The sequence below is a fragment of the Artemia franciscana genome, chromosome 4 (assembly GCF_032884065.1).
Source record: "Artemia franciscana chromosome 4, ASM3288406v1, whole genome shotgun sequence".
NCBI classification, from domain to species: Eukaryota; Metazoa; Arthropoda; class Branchiopoda; order Anostraca; family Artemiidae; genus Artemia; species Artemia franciscana.
In genome coordinates this window covers 41507948-41534395 of record NC_088866.1, presented here as the reverse complement: position 1 = coordinate 41534395, position 26448 = coordinate 41507948, and the positions used below count along the sequence as shown (strand labels likewise).

Here is a 26448-nt window from a genome sequence, read left to right as displayed (position 1 = left end):
AGCGATGATAATTGGGTATGGGATTTTGACAAGGATAAGGTCATCAATACTTACCATGCCTTTGTTAAAAAAAAAAAGTTAGGCCATATGTATCTCATAATGACTAAAGACAAGCCGAGGCAAAAGTTTAAGGTCCACTAACAAAAAAAAACCGTAGATAAAAATGTTCAATATTTTAAAGGAGCCTCTAGCGATGAAATAGCTACAAATATAGACATTGGAGTTTAAAGCGACAGTAACGAAAAACCTGATGCCGCATCAAATGCTTTCGAACTTCAGATTAAAACTTTTAGTGACGGAACAGCAATAGCTAACAATACTGACAAAGGATCTAATCATGCAAGGCCTAGGCAAGTCTGAAGCAAAAGCTGGTAAAACCACATCCAGCTCCAAAAGACATACAGATCGGGCCAACGGTAACTGAAACACTAAGAAAACTAAGTATTAATATTACAAAGGCACTGCATCTCATTTAAGGTACATTTAAAATGTTTAAGGGGTTGCTTGATGAAAATGAAGCACAGATAAATGTGCTTCGAAAACAAGTGAAAGTGGAAGTCACAACAGCTAAAGCAAAAGGCATGGAACAAATGACAACGAGAATCACATTGGATTATAAACGAGATATATATATATATATATAATATATATATATATATATATATATATATATATATATATATATATATATATAAGACTTAAGTTTCAGGACAGCAAATTACCTATGAAAAATAGAAGGGTTGTGACTTCTATATCATCTTTGTCATTATGTTATTACTTTTTTATCAAAATAGTTTTTAATTCCTCCTCCCATCCAATCAGTGGCCCTAACTTCTTTAATTTCCAAAGACAGTAACTTTAATTAGGCATCACCAACACATATAAACAAACAAATTTATAATTCTGACCATATCAAAAACCTTAAATTGCTATCTGTACCTCTCCCCTCTGGAAAACAGTCTATGACACTTGACGTTGTCACGATACTAGATAATTGAGCATCTAGAAGAATCTCCATTCATTAATTTTCGCCTCGGATGCCTATGTATTTTCTAGCTCTAGCTCTTTTAGCACTGGCGTAAAACGGGGGAAAATATTGAAAATAAATTCAGAAAACTGGGCTATCATAATTTCATAAGTAAAAATTTATTAGGAATTGATTATTGTAATTAGATTTCGCCTAGCTATTTGGTGTTCACAATTTGGTGTACGAGCTCTTCTCCCCGCTAACAAAAAAAAATTGTGTGATTTATTGCTATATTATAATAACGAACCTTGAACCTCAGGTGACGAGTTTTTCGTCTTGAGTTACTTCAGTGTGAAGTTAATACAGTAAACAAAAGCTTAACAACTGCAGGGCACCAATTATAATCGCAGTTTTATATCTATATTTCATTTTAAATGAAACGATCTTTTGCTCATTTTGTGGCCCAGAGTAAATTTATAGAATTTAATCCAAAAAGGACTAGATCTTGAAAATGAAGAAAATTGACGGTATTTGGTATATTGGTTTAATAGAGCGTTAAATTTCAAGAATAAGGAGGACATGTATGACAAACAGAATTCTAATATTGAATGCACCTTTTCAAGGACATCAACGAAGAATGGCTGTCAGACAAATCCCGATTTTCTTTTGATGGATTGAAACGACAGCGACTTGTAACCCCTATGGTTAGAGATAGCAAAAATGAGCTTGTTCCTGTTGAATGGGAAGATGCGCTTGTGGCTGTGTCACGAGCTTTGCAATCAGCACAAGGAAACGAGATTGCTGGTCTTGCAGGAGGTTTAGCTGATGCTGAGGTATAGTTAATTGTATTCTATTTAAGTAATATGTGTCTTTCTCTCGTTTATTTTTATTTGAAAGCTATTTTGTGCACCTAACTTATTTCTGAAGTGTTAGTTGTAAACTCTACAGATTCCAACCTCATTAAGTCTGCAGCTTACAGTTTTCACATTTAATGCCAAAGCCATTAAATTTGCTCCTGTTTTTATACAACTATAAGGATATTCTACTGAAACAAGGATTGGTTCGAAAATGGTAACTACAACATTTATTAACCATGGAATACTAAGTTTTCATGTCAGTGGAACGCTAAAACCTCTTCTTCCTTTTTTTTTTCCTTTTTGAATGAATTTGACTACGTTAATGCTAAGGTTTAGTTAAGCAAATTTTTGTAGCTTGAAAACTCCAGCCAGCACCAGAAACCTATCCTAACATGCCTGGTTTTCGTTAGATGATTATTGGTATATGACTTGTAATCAACTCTGTTCTAAACGGATGATTTTATCTAGAAGCAATATTAAAGGAAATCAGATGGCCTTGTCTTCTCCTTTTTTTAGGAAAGGATGTATGGGCTATCATTTATATTGTTACATCCCTGTTAAAAAGGGGGACAATTTTAACGATTTTCTTTTTTCTAAATATTGAAAAATAGCAATATTCCATTATTTGCATAAAAGCAGTCTGAGTTTCTGTTTTACACTACAACCTTATAAGCTTACAAGTACGCCATACAATTTTTTGTAAGTTGTGGGAGGAGGGCAATTTTTTTTTTTTTTTTTTTTTTTTTTTTTTTTTTTTTTTGAAGAAAATTGCCATACGAATCTCAAGTTCTATTAAATTTTTGATTGTTTTGAATCTTTGGTGTTCTGGAGGGGGTTATTTTTTACCTCCTTTCACCTTTCCCGTGAGTATCTGAGTGCAGTGGCGAAATGGGAGTTAAAAAGCTCTAACTAGACATGGAGCTAATAAAAATCCACAAAGGAGAAAAAATGTCGCTTAGAGGTAAGATTAGTATAAAAGTCACATACAGGTACTTTGCAAGAGGTAACAGGAGGTATTCCCTACCCCCCCCCCCCCACAAAATATAATTGATTGTAATTATTTGCCCTCCATATGTCCCCTATTTTTTATAGAATACACCTTGTTTTTGCCATTGGCTGAAATATTTGCACCCCCTCCATTAAATGTAATTTTTTTCTCTAAAATCATTTCCTGTACACATGCCTGGGCTGATGAAATCAATCTTCTCTTTTTCCAAAGTATTGTTGCAAAGGGGTCTTTTGAGTAAACGCTTGAAATCTGTTGTGATGTACTATAACCCCGCGCTTCTTGGAGTAGGGAGTCTCCTGTATTCTATCGCCGAGTTATAACAGTATTTATAGTTTTCGTATATATAAATTTTTTTTCTGCTGTTTTGAAAGATGACTTTATGTAGTTTATTTAAATTACCAGTCCGAGACACTTGGTGCACTAGCTGTGTTTTTGGAATAAAACAAATTAAAGTGTCTGAAGGGTAAGGTATGCAGGCATGTATGTATAAATGGTGTTCTTTTTTTCTGTGAAGTCAAAGATTTTTATGAATCCCATAGTTTCTTGTTTTCATTGTTATTTGGCTATTTCGGATACTTTTTCTGAAGTTTTGCCCCCCCCCCGCCTTCATAACAAAATCTTTCGTACCTCTGAGGGTAAGCTCTTACCGTTACAATTTGTCTGTGATTATTTCTATTTTTAACCAGTATTTTAGCCCTGTTTTGAAGATTACATGACACTGGTTTTACTTATCTGTTGCAATAGCTCCGTTCTCTGATTTCCTTCTCTTTAGTTTGCCCTAGCCCTAGATCTCAGGATTAAATAGAGAATCGGCTTAAAGTTAGCTTGATATTCCTTCAATCAATAGCAGGGGACCTTAGTGAAGATTGCTTATAGACAAAGGAATTCTGGATTTCTCTCTTTTTGTGGTTCTCAGTTCATCCCAACTTGTCGAAACTTTTTGCGAGGGGGGAATATTTAACCGAGTGCTTGCTAGATCAAGCTTCTGCCAGCGATTAGCAACGTATGATTTTCAATCATTTGTCTACTTATATCTTGATGTGAAATAATTTATTGTGTGTTTTTTTTTTTTTTTTTTTTTTTTTTTTTTTTTTTTTTTTTTTTTTTTTTTTTTTTTTTTTGTAAATGGATAAATGGATTAGAAGGAGAAAAAAATATTAAATTAGAAGGGAAAAAAATATGGAAGTAAGGGGTTAGGGATTTATTCTTAAATAACGAAATACAAGTTGGTGAGGATAAGTATTGTTGTCCTGAGGGAATATGAACCGGTGAAGGGAACTCAGTCTAGAGCCTTATTGATTCCATCTACAGAACCTATGTCTCCTTATCTGAGTTTGCTTGGGACTTTAAGCTTGAAACCTTATCTGGACACTGTCAAAATCTCTATAAAAAGTTCAGATTAATTTATTTTTATTAAATTTCAGATTGTTTTTCAAAAAATGCCAGGAAATCCTGGCATTATTTGGGATTCTCTAGGAAAATCCGTCTACGAAAGTTTTTTCCTATGGAAAGTTCGCCCGGCGCAAAATTCTACCTCCCATCCCAGACAATTCCATCCGTGCTGAAAATTATCCCAGGATAATTGCCAGTGGGCAACTCCGCCTTGACAAAATATCCTTAGTCTACTTTCATTAAAAAAAAAGACTTTTTTCTGATCAGTTTTCAAATCATGCCAGAAATCCCCTTTTACATGGAAATTTTTTTCCTGGAAATCTCCCCTTTCTCAACAGAAAGTTGCAGAATTTCAAAAAAAAATCCAGAAATTCTCCTGCGGAAAATTCGCCATGGAGAATACCTTCCGCAGAAAATCCCCCTCCTCACAGAAAAATACCCCAGACAATTCCAACCTAGCTGAAAATTTCTTCTGGACAATGTCCCCCGGATATCTACAAATGTAAAATTGAGTCGCCAAACAAAAAGTAAGACAAATAAAAAGAATTTCGTATAGGAATTCTTGGCAAATTCCCCTCGTGTAAAATTTCACCTCCAGAAATTTCTCTCACCACGCAAAATTTTTCCTGTGGAAAATTCCCCCTCCCTCCCCCCCCAAAAAAAATAAACACCTCTTATACTTCCCAATAACAATTTCTGTTTGTGAACAATAAATTTCATAACTTACAACCCTTTCTCTAGGGGCTGTGGGGGTCATGTAGTCTCCAGGGACAAATTTATTGGACCTTTCAACTATGTTGAACAAAATGGCCAACTCAAAATTTTGACCATATTAGTGAGGGGAAGAGGGGGCTAATAGCCCTCCAATCTTTTCGGTCAATTGAAAATGTTACTAGCACTTTTAATTTCCGTTCTAACGCTTGCTCTTCCGACCTTCTAGGACCATTAGTTTCATACGATCGCCACCGGGGAAACAAATAACAAAAAATAAAAGCACGCATCTGTGATCTTTTATCTCGCAAGAAAATAGAAGCTTTCACATCTTCGAAAATTACGCAAATTTTTTCAGGCTTATAGCTTTTGATGGTTAACATTAAACTTAACGAATTTTATTTGTGTAAAATCAGTATAAATAGCCAGTTCCTTTGATGTATCTGTTATTATCAAAATTCTATTTTTAGAATTTTGTACAGTTTTGGTTACTGTTGGGCCGAGTCGCTCCTTACTGACTGTTCGGTACCACGAACTCTTCGACACGAGTATCGACTGAATGGAAGGAGTAAACAAAACGAAGTATGGCAAAATTACTTTTTCTCAAAGCATTGCGAGATGTTAAAGGTTACCCTTGGGTTCGCTAAAAGTCCATTCACAATGAGAAACAAGAGATGTATTTATTGGGTGGAGAACGAAAATTATTGCATTAGTCAATTGGCTTTTAAAGTGAGAATTCATAAATATATTTGCATCGTAATGAGGAAATCAGAGGACCTTTTATAGTGGAAGGGTAACACCATACAAAATCAAGAAAGAGACTCTGAATTTTACAATTTTTGGCTGATTTTATGTATATCTGTCGAGCCTTGACTTTGCATAGCAGGATACTTTTCTTTGTCGTTTGATTTAGTTGGAAATATTAAAAATTGAGTTAGGATTGGGGGAGATGAAGCGAGTATTTCCGTGTCAGGTTTTTAAATGAATTTAGTGTCTAAACTTTTTCGCTGGTTGTAGGCCGGTTACATACCTGAATGCTTCCTTTCAGTTACTTTGGACAAGAAAAAAGAGGTAATTGTATAGCTAAAACAACGAACTTCCACTATGTAGACGTTCTACGACATTGACAATCGCCCAGAATATTGTCAGAGCTTTTTTTTTTGGTGAAAGTTTTCTCGTTTATGAAATACTGATGAAGGTTAATCTTCCAAGCTGATTCAGGATCAAAATCATGAGGAATTGCACAACCTAATACTAAAAACAAATGTCTCAAAGGAAGTTGCCCAGGATCCGATTCTACTGTTTCCTAAAAGACATGAAAAAATGTGTAACTTTGACCCCCTCAATCTGATGCACGGAGGCTGCACTTACAGGTGTGTTACAGGTCTCTATGATTTACTTTCCCAGACAAAATTTTTATTTTTTGTCTAAGTTAATAACAAAATACAAAGCTAGTTTAATAAGATCTCAGTTTTAATTATTTAATGCTGTACTATAATCTAAGGCCATACTTTAGAAAATCAAATTGAACATAAGTTTTTTAGTTATGTCTATTTATTTGTTTCTTTTCGAGGCCTTAATCAGTTTGAAAGATCTACTCAACAGACTAAACTCCGAGACTCTTTGTACCGAAGAAGCTTTCCCCATGGACGGTGCAGGTACAGACCTGAGGTCGAATTATCTCCTCAATTCCAGAATAGCTGGTGTTGAAGAAGCTGACCTGGTAGTTTTAATTGGAGCAAATCCCAGATTTGAGGCTCCTTTGTTCAACGCTCGCATAAGGAAGGCGTGGGTCCAAAATGAAATTGATGTTGCTCTATTTGGACCAAAAGTAGACCTGTCGTATGAATATGCGGTAAGTATTTCACTGTCACCGTTTTGATCAGTAAATTTATTTCAGAATGAGACAAAAATGCTCTAAAGCAAAACTAATTTTATTCTAATTTTATCCGTCACGTGGTAACGTAGCGTATAGAAGTAGCTTGTAAGTAGTTGCCAAAATAAAAATACATAATTATATAAAAAGATTAAAATTGTTGGTAAAAAATGCATCTTTCCTACTTTTTATTCTTGACTTCAGTGTCGTTATTACAATATTTAGCAAAGATGAGCAATATACTAAAAATATAAGTCATCAATAATTGATCTGTATCTGGTAATATGAGGGGGTGATTCTTGCCGTTTTTTCTACAATAATTAAATTAAAAAAAGAAGTTTTTTGAATAAAAGTAAAGAGAAATTACGATGCATATAAGGGGGCTCCATCTCCCGCTCTTTACATCAAAGTTTGCATTTGTGCCCTCAATAACTTACGAATGATGGACAAGCACATTGAAATGGGAAAAATGTAATTTTTCCCATTTTTTATGGCACTTGGTATTAACCAAGTGACATATAGCAATCGCCAATTCTGTCGGTCTGTTGGTCTGTCGGTCCCGGTTTTGCTACTTTAGGCACTTCCAGGTAAGCTAGGACGATGAAATTTGGCAAGCGTATCAGGGACTGGACTAGATTAAATTAGAAATAGTCGTTTTCCAGATTTGACCATCTGGGGGGGGGATTGGGGGGCCGGTTAATTCGCAAAAAATAGAAAAAATGAAGTATTTTTAACTTATGAGCGGGTGATTGGATCTTAATGAAATTTGATGTTTGGAATGATATTGTGTCTCAGAGCTCTTATTTTAAATCCCGACCAGATCTGATGACATTGGGGGGAGTTGGAGGGGGGAAACCTAAAGTCCCGGTTTTGCTACTTTAGGCACTTCCAGGTAAGCTAGGGCGATGAAATTTGGCAAGCGTATCAGGGACCGGACCAGATTAAATTAGAAATAGTCGTTTTTCCGATTTGACCATCTGGGGCGGGGAGTGGGCCGGTTAATTCGGAAAAAAATAAAAAAAATGAAGTATTTTTAACTTATGAGCGGGTGATTTGATCTTAATGAAATCTGATGTTTGGAATGATATTGTGTCTCAGAGCTCTTGTTTTAAATCCCGACCGGATCTGATGACATTGGGGGAATTGGAGGGGGGAAACCTAAAATCTTTGAAAACACTTAGAGTGGAGGGATCGGGATGAAACTTGATGGGAAAAATAAGCGCAAGTCCCAGATACATGATTGACATAATCGGAACTGATTCGCTCTCTTTGAGGTAGTTGGGGGGGGGGGGGGGGTAATTCCGAAAAAATAGAAAAACGAGGTATTTTCAACTTACGGACGGGTGATCGGAGCTCAATGAAATTTAATGTTTAGAAGGATATCGTGTCTTAGAGCTCTTATTTTAAATCCCGACCGGATCTGGTGACGGAGGCGGGGAGTTGGGAGGGGGAAACCTAAAACTTGGAAAACACTTAGAGTGAAGGGATCGGGATGAAACATGGTGGGAAAAATAAACACAAGTCCTAGATAGATGATTGACATAAACGGAACGGATCCGCTCTTTTTCGGGTAGATGGGGGGGAGGGGGTATTTCTGAAATATTAAAAAAAAATGAGGTATTTTTAACTTACGAACGGGTGATCGGATCTCAATGAGACTTGATATTTAGTAGGATATCGTGGCTCAGAGCTCTTATTTTAAACCCGAACGGATCTGGTGACATTGGGGGGGGGGAGTTGGGAGGGGGAAACCTAAAACTTGGAAAACACTTAGAGTGGAGGGATCGGGATGAAACTTGGTGGAAAAAAAAACACGAGTCCTAGATACATGATTGACATAACCAGAACGGATCCGCTCTCTTTGGGGTAGTTGGGGGGGGGGGGTTAATTCTGAAAAATTAGAAAAACTGAGGTATTTTTAACTTACGAACGGGTGATTGGATCTCCATGAAATTTGATATTTAGAAGGATATCGTGTCCCAAAGCTCTTATTTTAAATCCTGACCAGATCTACTGACATTGGGGGAAGTTTGGGGTGGGGAAACCTACAATGATGAAAAACGCTTAGATTGGAGGGATTGGGATGAAACTTGGTTGGAAAAATAAGCAGAAGTCCTGCATACGTAATTTACATAATTGGAACGGATCCGCTCAATGGGGGGGGGGTAATTCTGAAAAATAAGAAAAAATTACGTATTTTTAACTTACGAAGGAGTGATCGGATCTTCATGAAACTTCATATTTGGAAGGACCTCGTAACTCAGATATCTTATTTTAAATCTCAACCGGATCAAGCATAATTGGGGGGGGGGCAGTTGGGGGGACCGGAAATCTTAGAAAATACTTAAAGCGGTGAGATCAGGATGAAACTGGATGGGAAGAATAGAAACCTGTCTAAGATACGTGACTGACATAACTGGACCGGATCTGCTCTCTTTGGTGGAATTGGGGGGGGGGGTAATTTTGAAAATTGAGGTATTTGTAACTTACGAATGGGTGACCAGATCTTAATGAAATTTGATATTTAGAAGGATCTTGTGCTTTAAAGTTCTAATTTCAAATTCCGACCAGATCTTTTGACATTCGGGGGAGTTGGAGGGGGAAACCGGAATTCTTGGAAAACATGAAAATTTGGGTATTTTTTCTTACGAATAGATGATCGGATCGTAATGAAATTTGATTTTTAGAAGGAATTCATGTCTCAGAGATCTTATTTCAAATCCCGACCAGATCTTTTGACATTGGGGGGGAGTTGGAGGGGGAAATCTTGGAAAAACACTTGGAGTGGGGGAATCGGGATGAAGCTTGGTGGATAGAATAAACAAATATCCTTGATACGTGATTGACAGAATCGTACTGGATTCACTCTCTTTGGGGGAGTTGGGGGAGGGGTTCAGTGATTTGGCGAGTTCGGTGCTTCTGGACGTGCTAGGGCGATGAAAATTGGTAGGCGTGTCAGGGAGCTGCACAATTTGACTTGGTACCAAGCACCATATGGGGGGGCAAAAGGGAGAGGAAAAATTAGAAAAAATTAGGTATTTATAACTTACGAGTGGGTGATCGGATCTTCATGAATTTTGATATTTAGAAGGACTTTGTGACTCAGAGCTCTTATTTTAAATCTTGACCGGCATTAAGCCTCATATTTTCCTTTTTAAATCAATCTATTGATTCATAGAATTTTGTTAGAGCTCATACCATATGATCTCTTGGCTCTTAGCTCTTCTCGCCTCGTCACAAGTGCCATATGAGCTCTTAGCTCTTGTTCCCAGGATAAAAAGCGTTTTCAACAATGGAAGCTCTTTGCTTATTCTCTCTAGGTATAAAAATTATATTTTCAAGTTGCTATTGGCAAATCACTTGCAATTGCCCATTAATTACATTTGTTGCACCCATAAATGCTTTCATTAAAGTAACGAAAGATCTTTGACTTGGAGTGAGGGGTTGAATAGTGGGTAGTTCCCTTCGTATATGGGATAGTTTCGGCTTGTTTTTTGACATCGCGCTTTAGTTTGGTATGATTTTTTGTGTTTTTTTTAATACTGTATTCAAAGTTACCCTAAATACAAGGCGTACACCGCCCCCCACTCGTCGCATCTAAGTTTTGCGAATTTTGGAAGAATTATTACCCCCTCAATCCCCATACTGCTTGCTTCATCTTATGTTCATTCATGTAAGTATTTTCCAAAGGGTGAGGGATGTCAGAGATTAAATTTCATCATTTAAATATAAATTCAATTCATCTAAAATACCTCTCGTAGATGGCTCGAGAATATTGATCTTACATATCTCTTAGATTCTTAAGGTTCACCCCTTCCCATTGCCATAAAAGATACCATTGGTGAACGTCCTCTGTAATTGCTAATTCTTTTTGATTAATGGTCTATAGTTATGATTTTTTTTTAGAACTTCATGTATGTTTAGAGACGAGCTGTATACGGGACACCAGAATGGCCACTAAGACTAAGAGGTTAAATTTTACCCTTTCAGTAGTTCTCTGCATTTTAGCTCGATAACAATTATGGCACGTTAGGGCCTAAATTGTTGTTTTACTGGTCAAATGCAAGATATTTTGTCTTTTCTGAAGAGTGATCTCTTATTACCAGTAAAGAGCACTAGATCTTAAATTTTCATTTAAATAATGACGACATTATGACGACGATATTAATAAATTTCCTCTTTAATAATTAATGACGACAGGTTTGATCCAATCACCCATGGTGGAAACACAATTGTGCATGCATAATAATTATTTTCTGAAAAATAAGAAACTTTTTGTTTTGTAAATACTGGGTGCAGAGCTCATATACTTGTTTCGCTCCACTGTAAAACTTTCTAAAAAAAAAAATGCAAATTTTTGTTTCTTAATACCTCTTGATGTATAACCTTCTCATAATTGCTTAACTCCACCATATAATTTTCTAAAATTATAAAAATTTCCGCTTTTTAATAGTTTCTAAAAATAAACTCCAAATTAGTAAATTTTGTATATTTACAATCAGCGTTAATATTTTTTTTTTTTTTTTTGCATATATTGCGGTCAAGTTTTTTTTTTTTTTTTTTTTTTTTCAATTGTGAAGGATTGCTCTCCTTACAGATTGTTACTATTAACTATTTGATCAAAGGCTGGCTTATATATGAGGAACGCTACCAATCCCTCCTTCGAGTCCCGTTTTCTACATTTAAGTTTAATGTTTATATAACTATGCCCCGATAATGATAATTTTTCGCGAAAAATGCACCCTTTCGAATATTTCTTAGGGGTGGGGGTGGCTTCGAAATATCAAAACTTACTCGAGGGACATCATTTCCATCAAAACTACAATAAACACTAGAACCAACAATAATAAAAGACAACAAATTACTTTTGGATTAATACTGATCTTCTTGTGCTTCTGAGATTACAGGGTCAGCTAAGTTTAATATTCTGACAATTTAAGAATCGTGGGTCCATGGGGGAGATGGGAGAAGATATTTTGCGAAAAGAGAGGAAACTAAATTTAAACGAAAGGAAACTCAATGGAGCTTTAAATTATTTGAATTCATAAACATTTTTCAAGACGGTGCCAGAACTAAATGTCAGAAATAAAAAGGTTCAGAAGCAGACCGTGCTGTAAGTGTAGCTTGTTTGTGACGAAAGACATAAGATATAGCAAGACTCGGCTGTTCAATGTGAGCATGAGGAACCAATGTGGAGACCAAGGTAAGTGATTTAGTCAGTTGGCTTGATCCTACTGTTCCTGAGAGAAATATTTGGTGGTGATGCTTGCTTCCAGTTGAAGAATACTACTTCAGACTTTTCAGCATTGAATTGAAGACCGAGTTTTGTGATGTGAAAGCGTTGCTAATGTGCAGGATAGTGTGACTCAAATTCAGAATATCGTCTGCTTAGAAGACGAGACACAAATTTAGACCTGCGAGGATGGAAGCCATGGGAGCAGTGAATTTCGGGTCAAGAACTCCATTGTTGAAGAGCGAGGGGAAGGAAACGCACCTTGATGGGTACGTTTCATGCGCAACAAGAATGTCAAAAATGACTGGAGTGGGTGTTTGGACAGAAGCAGAATGGTACATTGGAGGGCTAACGCCTTTAGATTATAAAGAAAGTATCAGGCGAACTTTAAGACAGGAATACATTCCACAGAGGGCTCTGATCTATGAAGAGCATACCACACTACGAAATATTTACTCGCCGATGGTTTAAGCTATTTCATTAAACAAGTCAAATAATTTAGACTACTTATCTTACTGGCAAATAATCAATTATTTGGTGTATTTATACATTACAAGAGATAATAAACTATTGATTTTCTTTTACTATATCTATTTCAAACGTGATAGCTTACAGAGAAAGTTGAAGAGGGGAATTTAAAGAGGGTTGAAAAACTTGAATGTGCTGTTCTTTTTTAATGTGTGTTATCTCGTATGTAATTTTTATGTAAGTCTTTTTTAGCACTTGGGCGATTCAACAGATGAGTTACAAAAGCTGCTTGAAGGGAAGCATTCATTCTCTAAGAAATTAGCTGCCGCGAAACGGCCCTTGATTATTGTTGGATCGACTGTCTTGCAACGTAAAGATGGTGCTGCTATCTATACAACGGTTCAGAAGTTGTCTCATCAATTACGTGTAAAATCAGAAGTGAGTCTTTTAAGCATTCATCTTATTGTTTTTCATTTGTCATATGATTTATGTATCAATAGGTTATTAGAAGAAACATAATATCCTTATGCAAAATTTAGAATAACTCAACAACATTACATATTCCAAATAGACTTTGCTACTAATACTAAAAGCTCTTGTACTTTTTAAGTCGTCTAAGGTTGGCACATCAGCGAGCACTCTTCCTTTATCTCAAACTGAAATTTCTACTATGGCCACGGCCCAAAAACCGCTGGTGATTGTAATTTTGTAATTACTAATTTTAACCATAATTCCTTGCATTCCTGAGCATAGAGCCTTGGATATATACAACTGTGTGTGTTCTTATTGTTTATAATTTTTCATGGATTATCGTAGGATAAATGTCTGTAATATCTACTATCTCGACTCCGAATAATCTGGGGTTGAAAGCCTTTGTTTTACCTTTTGTGAGTTATTCAATTAAATCATTCTGTGTGATAGGTCTTTTTTCTGTCCGAGGAGCGTGCATCAGTTCTCAAAACCACTCATTCGTCATAAGTATTCTGATTGAAGTCGAATGACTCTTTTCTTAAAGACTTGCCCTTGTCACCTCATCATCAATATTTAAGCGACCGTGCCTTGTCAGTTTTGATTTTTGACCCGGAATTTGACAGAATAAATGCAGCAATCACTACCGTAAATTCAGAATTTCACTTAATTTTCTTGCATAATATTGCAATAAGGATGGAAAATTTGAAGATTGAAAACTGTTCCTAGTGTTTAAAAGAAGAAATCGCCAACGCTATTTAGCGTTTGAGGGTTCTTCATTTTTTGGTTGTCCAAAACTGCTGCATAGATGTCATTAGTGGGTCTACTTGTTTCAGGTCAACTAATTTACTTAATCTGCCAAAATCTTTTCAAGCCAACCCATGCCGACTTTGTGCACACTAAATTTGACATGAAAATGATTCGTGAAGAAAAACGCTGATTAACGTTTAGATCCGTCGGTTTCCCTAGTAGTTTTTAATCTTTATCTACTCATGTTCAGTCGCCAAAGTTCAAAATCTCATAAGGTTCTCTTTTCTTCCATTATAACTTTAAAATCATGATTTCACTTTGTGAAGAATAGTTGATATTCTCATTGTTGTATTTTTTCCAATTTCCCATCTAAATTTAATTTATTGCTCTTACAAGAGTATGATTTATGGGTAAGTAAAACTCAGTAACTCTTCAATTTCGCAGTAATTTTGGATAACTGACAATGTGTCTGGAAATGCAGCCATTTGTTATTATTATTGTTATGGCTGGACTCAGCAAACTTAGAGGAAGCTCAGGTTACAAGGGCCTGTTGCCCAACCCCCCCCCCCCCAAAGAAAAAAAATAGTAATACAATATACATAATGAATAAAATAAGAGTTTGCCATCCTTATTATATGCTCTACCAGCTGTCGCGCCCAACCCTGCACAATTTTCCCCTCCAGCTTAACATTAAATCTGTGAAGGGTCCCCAGTCAGTATCTAATTCCGGTTGGATGTTCTTCTATTAGATATCTTCTTGCTTCCACAGCCATCTGACATTTTAGGCAAATTGAAGAATTAATGTTTGGTCAGTGTGGAATTAGACTTTGAAATTACTTCCTTTATGTCTTTACGTCCCTTTTATTTTTGTCAAATTTGTTACGCCCTCTCAAGAATCTATCCTATAGCAGCTTCCCAGCAACTCTGAATGGTAGAAATGAAATGTTTATGTCTATAACGAGCGATCGATACCCTGTCCCTAGCTGTTTTTTCAGCCAATTCATTAGTTGTGACCCCAAAATATACCAGAGCTCATATCCGTGTATTGCTGTTACTGTTGTATGCTAGCCTGTTTAAAGCTTCATAGCACTCCAATTTACTTTTATGCCTGCTTTTTATATTTTCAAGAGGTCTAAGGTATGCTTGGTTATCAGATATGATGCAAATCTTCCTACATGCTCTTTTTAATGGCCCCAGTCTCTTAGGTGCATGTTCTATTCCAAACATTTCCTCTCCTGATCCATCTATATAGTGAATTATTACGCTATTTTTATGTAGTAGTGCGATTTTCTGCTCTATTTAATTACTCGTCTTTATGATGGTCTGGAATCGCCCTTTGTACTCTTATAAAAGGGATCATATGTGTCTGAATTTGAGTTGAGATTTCTCAAACAAATACACCTGACGATAGACCTAGAATTAGTTGTTTCATAATTACAGGTTCTTCTTTGGAGTTAAGTCCCAGCTTTACTCATCATTTTCTGGCTTTTCCATGGTTACTGTGCCCTGTAGTTTTCCATGGTTACTGTGCTCAGTGGCTTTTTCATCTTATCTGATGATCAATTACGATTTTCAGGTATTTCACCTGTTTTTTAGCGATACCGGGAGACAGTACATTTTTGAATTCTGTCACTTTACCCGGAAGGAAAACACAGTTTATGCTTTTGCGCCCATATCTGAATCTTGTTTAGAATGTGCTGTCCTAATTCAAGCAAAGTTTTCAGACGTTTGCCTCGTAGGAGAGACACTAGATCATTGGTGTATATTAAGATTACTCAGAATGCCGTTTCAACAGGCTCAAAAAATATTCGTAATATGATTCCAGAGGCTCGCTTTTCCTTGAGGCCTGCCTTTCAGGATAGAATTTGATTTTTCTATCCCCCATGCCCTTTAGCTTAATGACTACTTGTTCGTTCTGAATATATGTGAATAATAATTATAGATTTATCCTTTTTTTCCTTCTCCCATCGATGTTTCTGTTGATTAAAGCATGGAGTCATCAAACGTCTCTTCTATTGCTACTACTAGCAACTCCTTGTAGCATCAACCCGTCTGAGGCTAGCATAGCTACGCACTCCTCTCATCCTCTCCAGTCTATTCAAAGCCTCCCTATTCACTCCATCTCAAGAAGTCCCATTTTCCTTAAACCCTTCCTTGAGACGTCCTCCCTCCTCGTCCAGGGACGGCCCGATTTTCACTCGGCCCTAGACGGCTGGCCCACAGGGACAATCTTTGGTAACCTGTCATCCTTCACCCATACAGTGTGTCCTAGCCATCTTAATCTTTTTCTCATTATATCCCTAGAAAGCAGAGTTGAACCACATTTTTCGTAAAGTTTACTGTGTGAGATGCGGTTAGTCAGTCCGTCGGTCAAGGTATATTGATCCGTAAGCAATGTCCTGCAGCAACATCTTGCAAATCCTCCGTTTTTCAGAGTGCCTACGCTTCAGAGTCATACTTGACCACTGTCATCACTGTAGCTTCTAATATTCTGATCTTGGCTCCCAGATTCATCTTCCTATTCCTCCAAACATTTTAACTGTGAAAAAATACCCTAGACCCTCCTAATTCTGCTCTTAACATCTTCAATGCTCCCGCTGTCAGGTTACTAATAATACTGCCTTGTAGTATCGATATTGCTACCATTTAGGTAAGTGAAGGTGTTCACTTGGTCGATCTTAAGTTACCCAATATCACCTCTTCAGCTTCATTTATTCAGTTTTAGTGACTTAGTGTTCTCAACATTAATTTTAGACCTATTCTTCCACCATGAACTCGCAAAACCTCTATAAATCCGTTCATTTTGCTAACATTTTTATCTAGGATGCTTAAATCATCAGCATTTGTGTCTAGAAATATGCCTAAAACTTATTCTTTGATTCTCGCTGCTTGCTCTAAGCCCCACATTAGCTGGTGCGTAGCTGTTTTGCATCTGGTTCTAAAACCCTTTTCGTTGTTGAAATTAGATTATTGGTGTCAGGATTTTTTAGGAGTAACCACTGATTTAATCGTTCCACCAATTTCAATTCAAAGGATATTAAGCTTATCGATCAACCTATTGGATTGGGGATTTGAATAATCTTCTTTTCTATGATTATGTATAAAAAAGCATATTGCTTTTAGCCTTATCTTGTGAACATAATCAAAAGTGAGGCTCCTCGTGGCAGTCCTAAAGTAATGAGTTTGAATCATGTCGGGTCGAAAATCATCCATATTTTTTTGACCGAGTCAAAGCTTCAGACTTGAGTTGCTGGGCCGGCTTAAATCTACTAATTATTCTACATAGCTGTGTAATAATAACTGTGACATAGTTGTAACAATAGTTGTGTGTGATGTAGTTGTATGGCTCTAAAGTAAAAAAAACAAGCGCAATCTCCTTGAGTCCAAAAGGAGATATGTCTGCAACAATGCAAGAGGATTGGCTACACTGAACATATGATCAACGAGAAGGTGCAAAGATGGCAAACATATCCTAATATAATCTGGAATTAAATCAAACTAGAGGTTTAGACATGCCAAAAGAATCTCTCCCATTCCCCTTTCAAAAATTTCGCTTGAAGGTACCACCGATGCAATCCAACCACAACGAAGGTAACTTAGACTGGTAAGTTATACCATAAGCAGCACATTGTTCAACTGGCACGAATTGCACACGACTGATCATCATACCGAGCTGTTGTCTGTATCTCGTCCAAAGAAGTTTGGCCAAGGCATCCCACGAGTAATTGAACCTCTGGTGCAATCATTCACTCTGTGTCTATGCAGGTAGCCTATGTGTCTATGCAGGAATGCTTGACAAATACAAATTCTTTTAAAATTTCTTCTTTTTTTACTGTAAGTACTCTTGTAATTTATGATTGAGCTTTCTTTTTCCTTTTTCGTTATGAATAGCCGTTACTAATTTTGCTGTACACACGAGACCATGACACTTCAATTGAAGAATTTTGTAGCGAAACTTAAGTACAAAAATGGCTTAATTGAGTTCTGTTAAAAATTACCTAATTTAAAAATTATATTACATAATAGTTTTGATGCCGCGTAATTTTAGTCAAAATTTTATTTGTTTTATTAAAGTACGAAAGCTGCTGAAAAGGAAATCAGATTGCTTGAATTAGTCAAGTAGAAACTTATTTAAACATATGGCTTAATGAATTGGGAAAAATTGGAAAATCAGTTTTTTTTATAAAGTCTTCCAAATATAGCTTCGGCAGTAGTCGGCGCCAAATTAAAAAAAGGAAACTTGGTTGAAAATAAGCTAAAAACGTATGGCATGAAACAGCTGAAGAAGGTGTAGCTCTTGTTTGGAGGGGTAATTGTCTAAGGGAATCATTAGTTTTGCTTGTTTATTTTCATGGTTCAGCGGTGCAACACTGATGAAAATGCAGTATTGCCTAAAAACTTCATGACTTTTAAACACCCAAAAGAATAGTCTTAAAAAATCTTGGCTTTCAAGTATGAATTAAAATGGATCTAAGACCTAAGATGGATCTAGCCGTGATAAATATTTTGGTGTCCTTAGTACTTCAAGGAATGATTACTAACTCATTGTTGAAGCGAGTTCCAATTTTAATTAATTTGACTTAAATTTCATCTTTGATAAAAAAAAAAATAAAACATAGTTGATCCTGACTAGTAGTTTCTTAATGAGCAGTCCTTTTGTTGGTTTCAAAGTCAAAAATTGCTACTAATTATGTAATTGTCCGCCTAGGTTGACAATGACTGGAAGATACTGAACGTCTTGCATAGAGTTGCTTCACAGGTTGCAGCTTTGGATCTTGGATATAAGGCTGGTGTCGCTGCTATTCGTGAAGCTAAACCGAAAGTACTATTTTTATTAGGTGCTGACGAGGGAGCAATTACCCGAGAGGATTTGCCTAAAGACTGTTTCGTTATCTATCAAGGTAATAAATTTGCAATCCGTGCCTTTTCTCTTCAATGCCGAAATTTCATATCGCTATTCATAAATGTGTCCAGTCCAAATATCGGGATGCTGGCCATGTTTTCTCCATTGCTTTATTTATTTATTTATTATTACGAATAGCGGTAAGCATCAATGCTTGTCGCAAAAACACAAAATCATAATACTAATCTAAAGTAAATTGGCAACGACAAACTAAACAGCAAAAACTTCTAAATAACACGAAACTACAAAGCAAAAGCGTCTAAATAAAAAGGCGTATTTACTAATGCACTCTTAAAAATTCGAGCACTCTTTGCCTCGACAACTTCCAAAGGCAAACCATTCCATGGTCCGGCAACTCTACCAACGAAAGATAGTTGACCAATTTTTTTTTTAGGGGTTTTGGGGGATATAAATGATAATCATGCTGACGAGTAGAGTGGTAATGGCTAAATTTGAAAAATAAATTTGGATCAGCATCATCCACTCCTCTAAGTATACGAAACCCATTTATAAGGTCACTACGACGTCTACGAAACTTCAACGACGGGAGTTGAAGCCTAAAAAGTCTGCGGATAGGAAAGGCGCTGAAGGTATGGGACCATCCTAGCGGCCCTTCTCTTAACCTTTTCTACCCTATGCTCATCCGTTAGATTTAATGGAAACCAAACCGAAGTATTATACTCAAGAAGAGGGCGGACCATCGATTTATACAGTAGTAAAAAATTACGAAGGTTAAGCTTACTAAAGCTTCTCTTTATAGACGACAAACGATAATTTGCATTCTTTACAATTTCCGAAACATGCTTATCAAATTTCAATTGGGTATCAAAGTATACGCCAAGGTCACGCACTATTTTGTTAGAAGGGATTCGTATACCAGACAGCTGGTAAGCATACACAGGTGGGAGTTTACGAGTATAGTGTAGAACAACACACTTAGGAGGGCTTATGAACATGGAATTAGATTCGCACCAATAAGTTAGAGAGTCAAGATCCTCCTGTAAAAATTGCACATCGTTTTGGTCTTGTACTGTTAGATAAAGTTTTACATCATCCGCGAACATCTTGACAGCAGAATGCTGAACAGAGGAAGGCAGATCACTGATAAATAAACAAAATAAAATTGGGCCCAGGCAGCTACCCTGGGGGACTCCGCTTAACACATCAATTGAGGATGACATAGCTTAACCAACAACAACCTGCTGAGTTCTTCCATTTAGGTAATCAGCAATAAATGCAATTGTTTTTTTACCCAGTTTATAAGCTGCACATTTTTGGAGAAGGGTGGGTATTGAAACTTTGTCGAATGCCTTCGAGAAGTCAATATAAATGCAGTCAAAGGGTATAGCTAAATCAACAAAACGTGGAAAATCCAAAATAACCTCAAGAAGCTAGAGTATTACGTTTTTCGAAAACCATGCTGAGCAGGATTCCAAAGAGGATTTTCATGAAAATACCTTTGAACGCGTGAAACAATCAACTTTTCCATCACTCGGCAAAAAATAGAGGTAATTGAAATCGGCCGATATTTTTTTAGATCCGACTTGGAGCCACTTTTGTGAAGTGGCTTTACCAAGGCCTTCTTCCACCCTGAAGGACACAGTCCATGCGCCAAAGATAAGTTAAATATGTAAGTAAGTGGTTCTGCAATTTCATGGCGAATTTGTCTTATAATTATGTTCGGGAAACCGTCTGTATCCGGCGCTTTAGACGTATCCAATTTTGTAAGAATAGCATAAACTTCAGTCAGTGAGAAATCCGAATCATCAAATGGAGCAAGAATGTCCGACGACGCAATCGACTCTACTTGAGATGCAAAATTACCTAAGTGACCCGAGCGTCCGAGTCATTTTTGTGAATAAGTTGTATTCCGGCTCTGTCATTTCCAAGCATACGATGGATACCCAGGATTCGCACGAGTCGCAAAGCAGTACAAAATTGTCATCTTGCAATTTGGAGTCACAACCTTTGTACTCGTCAACACCTTTTTTATGTGAATGTCTTGGTCTTTTTTGGGCTACTGAGTTAGATGGTCCTTTATTTTTCTCCATAACTCTACCGTTCTAATAGTGACAACAGTGCGCGCGCACCAAGTTTAAAACCAAGTGTTCAAGCGGGCTAATTAAAACAAGGTCAAACAGAAAGTCCTTAAATAACAAGATTGACCTTAAAAATGCAAGTTAGGGTGATACACCACTCTATAGGGTCACTTATTAGCAAAGTAGGTAAACTTATTTATTCTTATATCCTCTGACTTTTGAAGATTGTTGGATTACACTTGGTTAAGATAGGAAAACAGCGTTGCCAAACAATCATTGTATCTTCAGAAATGTAGTTTTTACTACATTTTTTACAGTATGGAGAATTTGGGGAATTTTGCGTCGGAGGGATTCTTCATTGAGGATTTTTTGGGGGGGAAAGAATTTCCATGGAGAAGGAGTCGAATTTGTCGACATTATTTTCAAAATGATAAGGAATAAAATTAAAAAAGTCATTTTTTCAATCGGAAGTAAGAAGCAACTTTAAAACTTAAAACGTACAGATATTATTTTGTACATGAAGGGGCCTGCCCCCTCCTAAATATATTGTTCTTTCCAATAAATTTTGTCTTTTTGTCCCAATTCCTTATGCACGATTCCTGAGACACCGGGCTGTTTAATTAGAATAAGACACTTTTTAAAGTACCAAAAACTCTGCGTAACCCCCTCCCCTCATATATGGAATATTTTCTGTTTCCTTTAAGTTTTTACTTTGCTCCTTACTTTTAGTTGAAATAACCTGTTTTTTATTTAATGAATACCAAAAACCATTCCACCTCTGGGGAAAAAAATGTATTGCTCTTTAAATTGCAATATAAAGATAGATCAATGGGGTTTTATTTACATGAAAAATGTTTTTTTTTTTTTTTGTTTTTTTTTTTTAAATTAAGGCTCTAAGCGATTTGTCTCAATCTCTAGACCTATCTGTGCCTATAAAACTGAAAAAAAAAAGTTTATAAACATTTGTGTATATCTCTGTAATTTTCTATGGATCCCACGCAATATAGTTGTATCTCCTTTCTTATTGTTCGCATTCATTGCTAGCTTCCTTTTCTATTTAACTAGGTCATCATGGGGATAACGGTGCTTTGATGGCAGATGCTATACTACCTGGTGCTGCATATACAGAAAAAGAAGCGACCTATGTCAATATGGAAGGCCGTGCCCAGAGAACAAATATCGCTATTACTGCCCCTGGTTTAGCTAGAGAAGACTGGAAAATCCTCCGTGCTATTTCTGAAGTATTAGGCATACCTCTTCCATATGACAATCATCAAGAAATTAGGAGGCGATTGACTGAGATCTCCCCGAACTTGACACGATATGGTGATGTCGAGGACGCTAACTACTTTTCCCAGGCGGTTAAACTTGCTGAGGTTAGTTTTACTTGTCTTATAATGCTCTTGTTTCCATGGGGGGGGGGGGTGTAAAATAGAATTTATTTTTCCTTGCCGAGTGGTTAGCCCGTTAGACTTGAAAACCTTTTTCTGTGAGAACGGGGGATCGGATCCTAGTGTTGCTTGTTATTGGGTGTGGAACGGGGTCAGTGGCGGCCCAACTCTAAATGAGCATCTAAGCAAATCTGGGGAAGGTGAACAGTAAGGGTTAGTGAAAGCACAGGATGTTTGGCCCTCAACCCCCTTTTCACTTCCTGGCTAAAGGGCAATGAAACGGAGATCATTCCTGCCCGTAGACAACTGTAAATTCTGGTGCCTTATCCTTTACCTTTATTAGTAAGTATGACCTTTTTCATAGAAATAGGGCTGTCACTGAAAAGTCAGCAATGTCTCAAGATTCGCTTGCGAAAAATCTCAATATATTAAATGTTAATTATGTATACACATAATGTAATTTCTAAAGGTGACATTTAATGTATATATTCTTTTTACGATCCGTTGCTCAGGACTGAAATCCCAAGGTTTGGCTCTCTCCTGCTTGTCAATATATACATGGGCCCTCTTAAACATTTCGATTTGTTTCATAACCTGGGCACTTAGAAAATGTAAAATCTGAATGTTTTGATACCTGTGCAAGTTTTTCGTGTTATTTTCCTGCAGTCTTAAGGTTTTAGTTTTTCTACGTAAAACAGCGATTTTGCTATCTTTCTACAGTTTACATTTAATAAGAAAAACGTCTGTGATATCCTAAGTTGGCTCTGGATAAATATGTATGTGGAACTAATGACAAAATAATTTTTCCCTTTTTGGTGCATATTACGTCTGTATGTTAGTCGCAAAGTCTAGGGGATATAGTTTACGAGGCTTAGAAGGAAATAATAGAATTACTATGGGATGGAAACCCGAGTATCTTCAAACCTTGAAAATGAATTATCTACAAATTAAATGTTTCTATAGATGGAACAAGAAGCAGTTTCAGTGTCGGTATAAGTTGTGTTAGGGTTAAAATAATTCAGCTGATTCCTGTCTAGCTTTTGTTTAAACATTGGTGTCTAGTTGAATTTTTTTTTTTTTTTTCTATGGAAAATGGGAATTTTTTAAGGATTTAAGTGCAATATTGCTCTGTTTTAGTGTGGAATTTTTTTTATTTATTTATGTATATGTTATCGCGAATGTCCGCAAATTGGCGAATGTCGACTTTCAGCGGTGAATGTCCGAAATACCTTTTTTGTTTTTCTTTGAATTTAGTCAGTATTGCCAGTCTACTCTTTCAATTTAATGCAAGGTGTGAGGATGACAGGTTAGGTTAGATTAGGTTTGGTTAGGTTTAGTTTTTAACCCATTTCTTATATTTAGAGCCAAATTTAACCTTAAACAAACTAACGTATTCTAACCTAACTTTAAATTTACCATTATATAATTATTAGTCCTGTGCCTAGGACTGAAAAGGCTTACTCTCAAAGCTAATTGAATCCAAGCAGAGAAAAGGGAATTTCGGACATTCGCGGTAATATATATATATATATATATATATATATATATATATATATATATATATATATATATATATATATATATATATATATATATATATATATATATATATATATATATATATATATATATATATATATATATATATATATATATATATATATATATAGATATAGATATAGATATATATATATATATATATATATATATATATATATATATATATATATATATATATATATATATATATATATATAGATATAGATATAGATATATATATATATATATATATATATATATATATATATATATATATATATATATATATATATATATATATATATATATATATATATATACATATATATATATATATATATATATATATATATATATATATATATATATATATATATATATATATATATATATATATATATATATATATATATATATATATATATATACCTGAAAATCATTTCTTTGTCAGAGTTTAAAGGTAAACAACTTGACGGTACCTGTGTTTTTTTTGTAAATGACGTTAATAGTTATTGACCGAATCGAAGTTTTAAGGCAAGGGGATATTAAAGGAGCGGACGTTCAGTCAGGTGATGTGGGTTTGCTAGTAAATTTAGTTATAGAAACACAATTTTGTTGACGAAAATTGGGTCTAAAAGACAAGAAGAGAATTTTATTGGGGTGTTGAACTATTCAAGCTGCAATTAATCGATATATATATATATATATATATATATATATATATATATATATATATATATATATATATATATATATATATATATATATATATATATATATATATATATATATATATATATATATATATATATACATATATATATATATATATATATATATATATATATATATATACCTGAAAATCATTTCTTTGTCAGAGTTTAAAGGTAAACAACTTGACGGTACCTGTGTTTTTTTTGTAAATGACGTTAATAGTTATTGACCGAATCGAAGTTTTAAGGCAAGGGGATATTAAAGGAGCGGACGTTCAGTCAGGTGATGTGGGTTTGCTAGTAAATTTAGTTATAGAAACACAATTTTGTTGACGAAAATTGGGTCTAAAAGACAAGAAGAGAATTTTATTGGGGTGTTGAACTATTCAAGCTGCAATTAATCGAGTACTATGTCCAAGCGGAAATATCTTGAGCTTCGGGTGAAAAAGATAAGAAGAGAGTGAAACAAACTCCACGTTCAATAAGCTTAATACAATTAATTTTTGAAATTTTTGGCACTCAATAGGTAATTGTAACTATTGAATTTTGTTAAACAATGCTTATTAAAGCTTATTAAATTAATTATCTGCTTAATTTGGGTTAAAGCTCGGTAAGCTGAATTTTTTCTTTTCTAGATAGAAATCTCTTGCTGTATTTAGCTATCAGGATAAATTAAAAAAGTTAGACCGCTGGACTTTGACCAATTTTTTTCCAAGGTTCAAGTTGCTTGCGTAAAATTAGTTTGCTGTCTACATGGTAAGACAAGTGAAAAGACAGGACAGAAATTGGTTGGTTAGTTTTGCTTTAGATTATGTAAACATTTTTATATTTTAGGTGTAAATGTATGAAATTTTATACCTAGTAGGAAATAAAATTAAGTTTCATTTTAAAAAGAATCGACTCTTATACTGGAATCGGAATAAACATGTAAAATGCCATGTATGAACCTGTGTTTTTACATGATTGCTAGTGTTACGCAAAAGCATGATCTTCCAGAGGAAAGTTATGTGGTCGATATGGCTAATCGGGATAGTTAAAAAGCTACATGGTTTTTGACACTTTGAAAATACCCCCTAACATATCAAGGAGATCAATATAAAACTATCCTTCTCAACCAATCTTATGCTGAATTTTTCTTCTGGTTTTTCAAAATCTTTGAAGTTTTGGAAAGTACCATATTTTTGTGAATATTACCTCGTCGAAACTTGAAAATAATAAGTGGTACTAATTTTTAAAATTTGACAAGAATTTCTGACACTAAAATTCTAACATAAACAATCTGTTGGTTGAGACAACTACACTTACAAGGGAAAGCTGCATCTTCTTAAGTTATTTATGTGTAAGATGTTTTAGCTTGTTTTTTTGCTAATTTTCTATTATGTTTCTTTTTTTAATCTGACGGTCCCTACTGCCAAAAACTGCATATCTGCACATGGAGGACTTCTTCATTAAAAACTAATTTCCAGATTTTTTCTAACTTTTTAAGATATTTATGGTTGTATAAGGTTCTACTTAAGTTATTCAAACAATCAGACTTCATGTTACTGTCCTTGGTCTTTTAATAAGGGACTTTCATAATAACTGTACTATCCAGTTATGACAGGTGGCGTATGAATTTCAGATAACTTAAAATTTAAATACGATTCCAAGACGAATTACTTGTTATTTTGACATTTTACGTTTGCCCCATAAAATATATAGTGTTTTCTCAACGTAAACAAGCATGGAACAGGTCTTTGGTCATCAGATTATCAAGGCCAAAGGATTTCTCTTATTTTCTTATTTTCTTTGCTCAGACCTCATTTTTCTGACGGCAATACGGAAAATATCAAATACCAGTTTTACTCTTTCTGGCTAATTGCTTACAAAATGAAGGTATTGTTCCTTACACCAATAGGAGTGCATTTTGATGATACTGTCAAAAAATCAATTAGAAAATTGTTAAAATGTTTAAAGTGGAATAGCCAAAGCTCAGGGTGTTTTTAATAGTTAAAAAAGGTTTGGAAGAATAGGGAGATATGTCTGCAAACCAAGATTAGGATATTGGAAGCTACAGCGATGACAGTGGTCAAGTATGGCTCTGAAGCATGGGCGCTCCGAAAAGCGGATGAAAATTTACTAGATGTTTTCCA

At 35.4% G+C, this 26448-nt stretch overlaps 1 protein-coding gene across 1 annotated transcript in view; it reads left to right on the top strand.

Annotated features, from left to right (window-relative positions):
• Positions 1-26448, top strand: part of LOC136026439 (NADH-ubiquinone oxidoreductase 75 kDa subunit, mitochondrial-like) — a 67849-nt gene that overhangs the window by 39657 nt on the left and 1744 nt on the right. Inside the window, exons 7-11 of the mRNA XM_065703034.1 lie at positions 1591-1800; positions 6510-6791; positions 12766-12951; positions 18440-18632; positions 21739-22049. Of these exons, the coding sequence (XP_065559106.1) occupies positions 1591-1800; positions 6510-6791; positions 12766-12951; positions 18440-18632; positions 21739-22049 (1182 nt within the window). The remainder of the gene's footprint in view (positions 1-1590; positions 1801-6509; positions 6792-12765; positions 12952-18439; positions 18633-21738; positions 22050-26448) is intronic.